Below are 12,070 nucleotides of genomic sequence, written 5' to 3'. Positions count from 1 at the left end.
TTGGATGGTCTCCTATAGACTAGCTACAGATGCTCAGATTAAAAACAAACTATCTGTTGAAACTCTGTTAACTACAATGTATGGTTAAGGTTAAGGTTAGGTGTTGGTTTTGGTTAAGGTGATGTTCAGTGAACAATCAGAAAGACCAAACGTGAATTCCAACGAACCATCTGTAAAGTCTCTGTAGGCGGACCATCCAGATAAAGTGCTAATGGATATAACAACATACAACATAAAGACGGTCAGATCTTATTAAACATCCTTCTCAGTTCCAGCCAACAAGAGACAATGTGACAGCCTTCAAGTTACATCACATCATGCTCTTCATACCACTTCTAGAACTGACTTCTATAGCCTTCATTAAAAAAGAGAGTCTCACAGAAACAACACAAACCTCTCTTTCAGAAACACTATTCTCAGTTCCAGCAGACGAGAGGGAATGTTTCTGTGGTAATTTTAACCCAACACAACAGCAGAGCTGTTTGGCTCTATTCTCTGGCAACAGCCCATTCACTACCATTATCTAGTCCAGAGCCTGGCTAACACACCCAAAATGACCCATTTTAAGACTCACTAGTTACTTACATACCTCTTGTGGCTTGGAAGTTAATCCAACTTTAGAAGTAATTCAGAAGTTTCTTTTCCATTATTCTCTCTCTCCCTCTATTCCTCTCTCTTTGTCTTTGTCTTTCTTCTCTCCCTCTCTCTGTCTGTTTTCTCACGGACTTTGCCTGTGGTCTCCCGTGTTCCAGTTCACTTCTGTCCTGTGAGTTAAGTGTGGTCTCTAGATCAGGGGTAGTGTGACAAAGAGAGAGTGTGTGAGTGTGTGTGTGTGTGTGTGTGTGTGTGTGAGAGTGAATGGGTGTGTGTGTATGAGAGTGTGAGAGTGTGTGTGTATGAGAGTGTTGAGCAAGCAGCTGACTTGCGTACCGCACCTCCTCCAGGGCACTAATGAGAAAAACTTGTGAAGTTCAAGGAGCCCACACACACACAACAACACACAGATAGACACACACACACACAGACACACACACACACACACACACACACAGATAGACACACACACTTACACGCACACACACACACAGATATACACACCTGCACACACAGATAGATACACACACCATAGGGACACACAAACACACACACATGCACACGTGCACACACACGCACACACACACAAACACACACATTCACACAGCACATACAGTACACTAACAGCTTCTTTTAAAAGAAGAAAGTTGAAGGGACTCCTGTCTGATTGTCTCTACAAGATCTGGGTGCGTTTCCCGAAAGCGTCACTGAATAACTACCATAGTTAAATGGTAGAGAGGCTATCATTTTGAACACTCTCTCTCCACGGTTACCACATAGGTTGCTCGGCAATGCTTTCGGGAAACGCAGTTCTGATCTTGGCCAGATCCCTTCGGCATGTCCTCTTTCTAGGCACCCAGGGATCCACCATCACGTCACTGCGGCTCTCAGACGATGATGACCTACTTCTGCAGCAGACGCAAGCTTTGTGACGGCAGCAGCTCTGCTCAAAGCACGCCTCTGTCTTCAGACAGGCACGCCACTGAGGGACACTCATGCTCACGCTCGGGACGGACGCAGAACGAAAAAAACACTGGAGGTGTTGGCTGACCTCGTGCGCCGGGTGGCTGATGATATCGCGTGGACAGACATGGGGCGAGCTCTAGGATGAAGAGCACCCAGTCTGAGGAGCGGAGGAGTGCATAGAGCTGCGTCAGAGATGATGAGTCTCTGTTCCCTCTAGCTATCCCATTCAGGGCATCTTACAGCATTAAATATGTCTCATTAGTTATCCTGGAAAGTCTGACAAGGAATACTGGAAAAGTAAACAGAGAGAGAGAGAGAGAGAGAGAGAAACACACGCACACACTCTGCTTTCTACCTGTCCAGTTCAGGAAATCTTACACCACTAGATATAGTATATAGTTTGGTGAAAGCATGCCCACTGATGATTAGGTGTGTCAGTGGGCTCCTTAGACCTGGTGCACGAAGGGATTTGTGAATGTCTGATTCCAGATATCTTCCTGTGAAGGACCGCTCGGTCCCCCATGTTATTTGGGATGTGGCGACTGGACTTGGTGGTGTAGTGAGGAAGAAGAGTGCAGGAGATGGTGGTGTTTCCGTACAAAAATATATATATTTATTGACGAGGGCTCTATAGCACCCCAACACATGTGCCCATGAAATGAAATAAAACAAACAAACCAAACATACCGGCCGTACTCACAGGCACTTCAGTACTCTGCACCCTGGATACCTGCTTGTCCTACTTAGGCCCAAGCCAGGCCCCAAACCTAGGCACAGAGACTAACCTTAAGCTAAGTACATATACCTAGCAAATACATACATACACACACAAGGTACAACACAAGGCACAAAGACAAGGCACCAAGACAAGGCATACAGACAAGGCACAAAGACAAGGCACACAAAACAAGGCAAACGGTGTCCACACATCTAGACCCAAAACACTTCTCCTCACATCAGGAGAGTGTTTTACCTTAGTGCCTCAAGTCCTCTTTGGTGCTCTTTAATGCCTCTCTGACAATGTCTCTCTCAGCCAGTCCTTCCTTCATGCCAATGAGGCACCTAAATAGGGCAGCCACTTAGGCTAAATTGGACCCCACCATTAACGTGGGGAGCACGGAACCAACCATTACAGTGGGGGAGTCAGTGTCTTACAGGGCCAAAAGCCCTTTTCTTGCTCCAGTGAGAAGGGAGGAAATTCACCTTCTCACACTTCCACCATCATTACTTGGGAAGAGAAAGAGGCAAGCTCTTCGGTGAGGAAATCTTTGGAATTGGTCTCAGTTTGCGTCACACTTTTGCATCAGGTTGCTGTGGTACAAATGAACTGGATGCCAGACAGTCCTGCTTTTCTTGATTACAGTCATCTTTAAAGCTTGAGAGGAGGTCAGGCCATGAAAGCGTGATGCTGTAACCTGACACACACACACACACACACACACACACACACACACACACACGCACGGTGTTCTTTACCTGTCTGCTTCAGAGTAATGTTCCATATCCTTTAATGAAGCTTTCGTAATTACATAATCAAACTTTCATGATTCCTAAAGGAGGGAGAAACGGAGAGATCTGTTTCGAAAGCTGTGTAGACTGGTAGACTGGCTCCTTCGAAACCCTCTGCACACAGCGCTACACACTCACACACACACACTCTCTCTCTTAGTTATGCTTTGGTTAAAGTTTCATAATCAGAGCGTAGGAATGTGACCTTTATAGGGACTAGCTAAGGTTACACGACTTTCCCAGACTCACTGGCCAGAAGGTGTGTGTGTGTGTGTGTGTGTGTGTGTGTGAGTGAGTGAGAGAGAGAGAGAGAGAGAGAGGGAGAGAGAGAGAGAGAGAGAGAGAGAGAGAGAGAGAGAGAGAGAGAGAGACTCTTGATTACACCAATGTCTTTGGTTGAGAGGAGGAGATCAGCAGAAGAGACACACAAAGAGAACTGAAAACACGTCATGATTTGCACTTTATAACCTTTTAACTAGAAGCAGAAAACAGAACAGAGAAAAATAACATTTCAGCCTACACAGTGTACACAGCATGTCCAGTCTGTTTCTTTCGTTATCAATTGAAAGTTTAAAATAGATATCTTTTTAAAAACATGTGACTGAGTGCTCTTGCTTTTTTGTCTCTGAGTGACACGCAAGTCATCTGCTGTGACAAAACAGCGAAGAAGCTCAGGTTACAGCATCACGCTTTCATGGCCTGACCTCCTCTCAAGCTTTAAAGATGACTGTAATCAAGAAAAGCAGGACTGTCTGGCATCCAGTTCATTTGTACCACAGCAACCTGATGCAAAAGTGTGACGCAAACTGAGACCAATTCCAAAGATTTCCTCACCGAAAAACAAAAATACTGAAAGCAGAGCCGGTTGCCTAGGCCAGAGTTTCATTCATTCTGTGAGGGAAGGTGACTAACACCAGAACGAGAGGACAAAACAGGCCCCAGGGCCCCAGGGCCCCAGTTGGGGCGCACAAACAGGAACCTGGCAAACAATGACTTGTCATTAATAAATGGAGGGCATCAAGTAAGGAAAGCCCAGTTGTCCAAACAGAGAGGAGTGATGTGGTCTGTCTGAGCTCCCTGATTACTCTCAGACAGCCTGGTATGAGCGCTTAAACCAAAACAACAGCCCTCACTCAGAGGAGACAGAGAGCTGGTCTCCTCAGGGATGTGTGTGTTTGTCCGTGTGTGTGTGTGTGTGTGTGTGTGTGTGTGTGTGTGTGTGTGTGTGTGTGTGTGTGTGTGTGCACAAATGTGTGAGAGTGCATGTGTGTGTATGTGTATGTGTATGTGTGTGTGTGTGTTGTATTGTTTCTCTAAAGTTGCCCCGCGGCACGCTCATTTCCCCACCTTCCTTCCCCTGTTGCTCGTTTAATGACTTTTTCACTAAGAAAAGGAGACGGAAACCCGACACATCACGTCACGTCACTACAACACAAACTTCTATTCTTCCCTCCACATCTACAGTGTACAGCTAAAGCCCCACTGGTGGCATGTTCTTCTCTGTGTGCAACCCCTTACAGAGAGGCAGGCCATGGAGAGGTCGCTATCACCTCTCAAATATTTTGTGGAACAACTGACTCCAGGATGGTATAAACATCTATGGACTTAAATAGACTGTGAGCAAAGTGACAGAGAACAGTGAACCCTCTGCCACACAGACACAGAGATCCAGTTAGAGTAAAGTAACTGGAACAGATTCAGATTATGGTTCACTATGAAGGCTCCACTGTGGGGTATGTGATTGTGTCTGTCTGTCTGTCTGTCTGTCTTTGTATTTCTGTATGTCTGTCTCTGTCTGTCTGTATAACTGTCTGTCTGTATGACTGTCTCTGTCTGCCCTTTTAATTCCTTGATTCTGTTCTATCTGCAAATCTGTCTACTGCTGAGTCTGAAAGATAAAGAATAGGGGAACGTACTGTATACACAGATAAACTAAGTCACATATCTACAAATAAGAGAAGTAAAGCAACATTCACACACACACGCACACGCACACACACACGCACATGCACACACACACACACACACACGCAAACAAACACATACATAAAAATACACACACACATACACACACACACATTCACAAACCCAAAGAAAGCACAACACTACCTCATCTGATTGCTCAGTCCATTCTATGAATCCAGACTCCAATCCTCTTTTAAGTGACTCTTTGCGGGGCGCTGTCTAGTTCCCCTGTGGTCTCATTGCTGAGTCCTCCCTACTCCACCAGTAGCAGGTGAATGACAGGGAACCGAAATGAACCACTAACTCCCACCCAGCAGGTCTCCTCCCCTTCCCCCCTCTCTCTCTCAAACTCACACACCCACTCTAGCACACACCCACATGAGTTCATACACTCCCGCACACACAGGAGACGGACGGACAGGCACACTCTCTTTCACTCAATCTCTCTTGTCTCTCTCTCTCTCTCTTTCTCTTTGTCTCTTTCTTTTCCCCACATCTCTCTCACACACATGCCAGCAACATCACACACAAACACACACACACACACACACACACACACAACTATAATTTTTTTCTTTCTCTCCCTTTCCCTCTCAAGACATTAAAGCATATACAGACATGTTCATAAGTAACCAGTTTAACCTGCCCCAGCCATTAACCCCAACGCCAATGAGACACTTTCTTCCTCCCTCCCTAGGGGCAACAGTGGTTCAGGAGGAGCCATTCAGCAATCGGAAGGTTGCTAGTTTGACCCAGACTCCTCCTCACCAAGTGTCGAAGTGTCCAGACAGACAGACACTGAACCCCCAACCGCTCCCGATGGGCAGGTTGGTGCCTTGCATGGTAGCCTCTGCCGTCGGTGTGTGAATGGGTAGATGTATCAGGCATTAGCCTTTAAACCTACTCTAATGAGAAGAAAAGAGCTATATAAATGCAGTCCATTCACCAACTCCATTGTCTTTCAGTCTTTCCTCAATTCATTTCTTTGGCTTCTTTTTGTTTCTTATTTCTTAATTTTGTCTTCACTACTGTCTCACTCAATTTTCACTCCTTCTTTCACTCCTCTCTCTCACTCCTTTATCACCCCTCTTTTCCCCTCTCCTTCAGCACTGGCTGTAGAAGCTTGTTTTATCTCATGATGGTAAGAAACACAAACACAAACATGAAACGCAAACACAAATAAAGACACAAATACAAACGCAGGTTCATGATCTTCGATGGCAAGTTCTGATTGTACTCATTGCAGTAGTAGGGGAGAACGGGTTGGTTGTCACACTTTTTACTCTAGTGTGAATTGCTCATCATCAAAACATCTTTCAATAGTCATTCCTACATTAAATTGAAGCTTAAGGTGTTGGCTTGAAATGTGTATCCCTCTCATTTTCCAACGTATTGTAACAAAGAGGTAATTAACTAACAAAGACACTCTGACACATTGTGACAACCAACCCCATCACGGGGATGGTTGTCACACACTATGGGGTTGTTTGTCACAATGTTATTTTAATGGGAAAAATATTAAAAAGAAGGCAAGAAGGCAGAACTCAATTTGAAAGTTGAATTGTATTGACAAGTTGACAAATATATAACTTAATGCATCTTAACACAAAATGAGCAAGGAACATGAACAGGAAACACATCTTTAGGCCAGCCTATATAACAACATGAAGAATAAAACAAATAGTCACATGTGACAACCAACCCCAAAGAGAATGTGAGAACCAACCCCAACTGGAATTTCTAGCTAGGATCAAGGCTAACAACCATCTAACAACTAGTTAGCTAGCTAACAACAATCTAAACTATAGCTTTCCCATCACACTAGGGTAACAATTGTTTTGTTATAAACCCATTGGGTAAAAGCCTAGAAGAAAAATACTGAGGAGCTGAATATTTTCAATTTGACATGAAAAACACAAAAAGTCCTCTCATCTCAAGTTCAGCTGTCTTACTCCAGAGAAGACTATGTAGGTGAGCTCTGATCCCAATTCTGGAAATTTCCATACAAAAATTCTGGAGACATTGCCTTCTGGTGGCGAGATATAATGAGTGTGACAACCAACCAGTGTGACAACCAACCCCGTTCTCCCCTACTGTACAAAGTTAGAGGTGTGCTATTTGATAGATTCCAGTCCGCCCCCCTCCCTATCTCGTATCTCAGAGTGGCAGTAGCCCACCGAGCTGCCTAACTAGAATCAGGGCGCCCACCTCAACAAGGTTAATTGATCAACATGGAGACATCATTGATGTAGCAATTGTCACCATTTCAAAACGTTTTGTGCGGGCCCCTATTTTTTTTGCCATCCTGGGCGCCTGCACATGTCGCCCATACATAGATCCGCCAGTGCACACACACACGCACACACATACATCAAACAGTGGCTGTTCCTCTTTTTTTCTGCCATTTTTGTTCACTTCTCCAGCATGCGTCATCCCCGGTTCATTTCCATACAAACAACGGCATGTTGTCAGTCTCTGAAATATTAACATTGCACTTCTGTATGGGCTTACTTCTATCTGAAACCCCTTGGTCACATCCAATCAGTGGGAGATAAAGCCATGCCAATCCACATTCCACTGACAGACATGAAGAAAAAAGCATGCACTTCACAACCTCTGCAGCAGAAGTAACTGTTATTAGGTCCTTACAATGAAAATGATAAACAAACACTCTCGCTCTCGCTCTCTCTTTCTCTCTCACACGAACACGAACACAAACACACACACACACGCACACAAACACACACGCACACAAAGACATAAACACACACACACAAACACACAAACACACACGACTCACCTTTTGCACTGTGGTGCCCAGATCCCTGCAGAGTGTGATGATGTTCTTACTGGCAGTGTATCCGCTGAGCTGGGAGAACTGGTTTCTGGAAAACACGGGGAAAGAGATGTCACTCGCTGATCTACTACATGAGCCATTGAACCGTCTAATCATTCAAGCGGTGGCTTGTTCAAAACAATATACCCGCTTGTTTAACCAGTCACAGTGCAGATACACACATACACACAGCACTGATGCAGAATAATCACTCACTACGAACATTATACACACTGCTGTCACACACACACACACACACACAGCACTGATGCAGAATAACCACTCACTACAAACATTATACACACTGTTAAACACACACAACTCGCATACTCTTGCACATGTGCCACATGCACACCTGTGTTAAAAACACACAACATACAGACTGGGCTTCTCCGGATGTGTCTGTCCTGAGCCTGGAATGTAAATAAGATGGGCGCGGTGGTCCCATAAAAACAGGTCAGCACAAAGGAATATTCACACAATGCTGACCAAAACCACTCTGATAAAGATAGGTGGCAGAAATAAACACACACACACACACACACACACACACACACACACAGACAGAGAAAGAGCGAGTGAGAGAGAACTCACAAAGATATGCACAAACAAACACACACACACACTCGCAAAGCACAAACAAGTAGACATACAGTATGTTTGCATCTTGTATCTTGACAAACAGGTATGCATCCACACACACACACACACACACACACACACACACACACACACACACACACACACACACACACACGGTGGTATTGGCCAAACAATACTGGGGAACAACAACATGTGAGAAACACCAAAGGTCCTGGCGGAAACCACAAATAAATTAAGGGATTGGCAGTGTGACAAAAACACAAGACAAAACAAACAACGTAAGAATGCGTGGGCAGAACAGGATCAGAGACATCCCAGAGTGAGAGAGAGAGAGAAAGACAGAAAGAGAGAAGGAGAGAGATAGATACAAAAGAGCAATAAACAAAACCGTGTAGGTTAGAGATTGCTATGAGCTCTAATAAATCCTTCTGTTAAATGTGTGCACAACAAGAAACTAACAATCAACCAAAGCACCTCTCCACTGTGTCAATGTTTATGATAACACCGTAACAATGGAAGGCCCAAAGAGAGAGACAAATGGACTCCAGAGTTCAAAACTGTGCCTCTGGCTATTCTCAGGATGTAAAGCTAGTGAAGTCCAACCCTACACACCGCTGGTCTTGTTACAGATCTGTAGTCAATAATGTAATGTGACTATATCCGGTTACTACTATTGATCTTCTAAAAGAGCATACAGGAAGTGACATGAGCACCCAGGCAGCTGTTGGCTCCAACTGGTGGGATATGGGGCGATGAGTGGTACACAATTACTTTATAAACAAAACCATACATAACACCATAATGCATTTTGCCTGAGAAGAAAGGTCTGTTATACTTGGCGCCCCCTTGAAGGGATGCTGGGCCAAATCTGGGTCTGAACCAGTGACTCTCTGGGCTCTTAAGTGGGGATAAAGACTGTAAAAAAAGATGGACAGCATGCATGCACATTTTGAAGAAATTAAGCCAAAATTGGACAGCCATATTGGCAATATTGGAGCCAGAGTGTGCGCAGTAAGGGCTTTAGGAGCCAGGGGATGTGCAGTAAACTGAAAATTGGCCAGGTCTGCCTAGAATGAACCATATTTGGTTTAATCTCCGCTTCCACTAAAGGGCTTCACTTTTGACTGAGTGCACGCTGTCCATTGTTGTTATAGTCATTGCATGGAAATTACACTGACCAGCGCTGACACTTAATGACAACAGCCATAAACAGCCATAAAGACTTATTCGTGTTCGTGACAGGTGTCATGTCATAGTGGTGACGGAGAAAAATAATGATCTTAGACAAAACTGTGTGAAAACCTGGGACAGAAAGAGTGAGTTATGGGAGTTATTAACATTTTTGATTCATCGTTGCTGAGCAGAAATGTCAAGGACTGAACAAATAAGCCGTTGGAAATAACAAGTAGAAAATGAAGTGGCCCTCTGAAGTATTTTTCCCGGAGCATCTGGATTTTATAATTTCCAAAATCCTTGAACCCCGCTTCATAATCTACCTTTTCATATCTTACCATACAATTAAACCCTTCTCTTCGGAGCATTTCATGCATAATTAATCAGAGTCATTTTGAAATCCATTATATCATCTACACATTCTGCCCTCGTCATCCTGCAGTAAACATGATTCCAAATCATGAGTGGCACAAAATGTATCTGCAGAACGCAGATTACATTTATGCATTCTTAATATGGTACTAGAGGACTACATTTACATGTACAAATGTTGATCGAACAATCAATTATATCCAAAAGTAACTTATAGTGTGGCACACGTATATATTTTTATAAGTATGTGCTCTCCCTGGGTATCAGACCCATGACCATGGCGTTTTAGCATCTTGCTTATCCAGCTATAAAAGACCTTTCCTGAGGTAGTACCTGTTCAGTAGTGAGAAGAGGCCCTTGGCTGCCGTGATGAGGTCCAGCACCTCCTGCAGTTCACCGGCTGGCAGTTTGGAGTCGCTCTGACTGTTGCAGGACCTGAGGCTCCAGCGTCTCTGGATGCTCATCTGCAGGTGGTGCGCTACGCCACGCAGCTTCCCCGTCAGGACGCGCAGGCTCTCTCCTCCCAGACCGTATATCTGACAAAGACACACCAGATAGTGACGGTCAGCCAGCAGTTCAATTCAGTTCCACACCCTGATGCAACATATGCCTATGTCATCTTTACTAACGGCATCTTTACATTTGCATATAACTGCACATTGCTTGCTTTTAGTTGGCTCCCTTTTCCAAATTTGTGGAAACAACTTCAATATTGTTTTGGATATTGTGTATAATTGTTTGCATTGCTGTCTTTTCTCTGATGATGGTTTTAAACACTGGTCTGATTCAGCTACTGTTCCACACATTACTGTAGCAGCTCAGCCAATGTCCTCTTTGCTAACTGTAATGCTGCTCATACTTACCAAGCCAGTATACTTCAGAATAAGAATAATAATCTGATATTTCTGTCTTAATAGAGGTCTGATTAAGCTCTCCTTGGCAGATTAGCCAGTTGGCCTCTGTCATATCCCTTAAATAGTGAGACTAAGGTAGCAGCTGGCGGTGTGACAGATCCAGCCCTCATTTGACCCTGTCCTGGCACAAATGTGTGTGTGTGTGTGTGTGTGTGTGTGTGTGTGTGTGTGTGTGTGTGTGTGTGTGTGGTGATTTTCCCTTCTCAGCATGGGCACCATATCTGCTCCTCGCCGTTCAAGCCCACACAGTTACAGGAACACGCTTGTACAATGTCAGACCAAGGTTGGGCCTGATCCATTCATCTGTAGTCCATTAAACTACTTATCTACTGTCGGTGTACAGTAGGTTTGACAACATAATCTTAATAATCTATCACAATGTTCTTGCAGAGCAGAGATTGAAAACAAAACTAAACATCTCTACAGAATTTCACATCAACTCAAGAATAAACAGAGACACATGGTGTGTTCACACTCATGATACGAAAAAAATGTAATGAATGAAAACATCTAAAAATATTCTGTGACCAGCAGTCACAGTCAGAGAAGACGACATGCATTCATTCATACAACCCATGTTATAATAGCATCAGATACTGTGACCAACACACACACACACACACACACACACACACACACACACACACACACACACACACACACACACACACACACACACACACACACACACACACACACACACACACGAAGGAACAGAGGAAAAGTCACACCGTAAAATGCAAACCTGCAAGTTTGCATGTATAATGGTCCGTTGCCATGAATCACATCTAGTACTTTTTTCTTCTTTTTTTCAAATTCCTTCCCAACCTGCCTGAGGTCAATGGTACAAATAACATTAACACAAACTCATTCATGCACCCCCCCCCCCCCCCCCCCCCCGAAAACACCCACACACATAAGGACACACAAACAGACAAACATACACACACACACACACACATACGTCAGGTGTTCATTTACGCTTTTCCATGAAAGACCCTTAATTACAAGAAAAAAATCTGTTTCCCCCTTTCAGCTACCGGGCGTCCAACAAGCAGATCAAGTGCTTAGTACTCCCCTGACGTCCATGGTTACAACACTCACATCACACACAACCACAGCAGGACCAACTCCAGTA

The 12,070-nt window shown here is 44.3% G+C and overlaps 1 protein-coding gene across 2 annotated transcripts in view; it reads right to left on the bottom strand.

The window, feature by feature from the left end:
* cnksr1 (connector enhancer of kinase suppressor of Ras 1) overlaps positions 1–12,070 on the bottom strand; it is a 44,902-nt gene that overhangs the window by 29,158 nt on the left and 3,674 nt on the right. For both annotated transcript variants that reach the window (XM_012836677.3, XM_031579888.2), the window contains exons 3-4: positions 10,352–10,554; positions 7,835–7,919 (exon numbers count right to left, since the gene is read on the bottom strand). In XM_012836677.3, coding sequence (XP_012692131.2) covers positions 7,835–7,919; positions 10,352–10,554 — 288 coding nt within the window. The remainder of the gene's footprint in view (positions 1–7,834; positions 7,920–10,351; positions 10,555–12,070) is intronic.

Source organism: Clupea harengus, chromosome 14, assembly GCF_900700415.2.
Source record: "Clupea harengus chromosome 14, Ch_v2.0.2, whole genome shotgun sequence".
Lineage (NCBI taxonomy): Eukaryota > Metazoa > Chordata > Actinopteri > Clupeiformes > Clupeidae > Clupea > Clupea harengus.
Note: the sequence above shows the minus strand (reverse complement) of the source record. Positions and strands in the feature narration are given on the sequence as shown.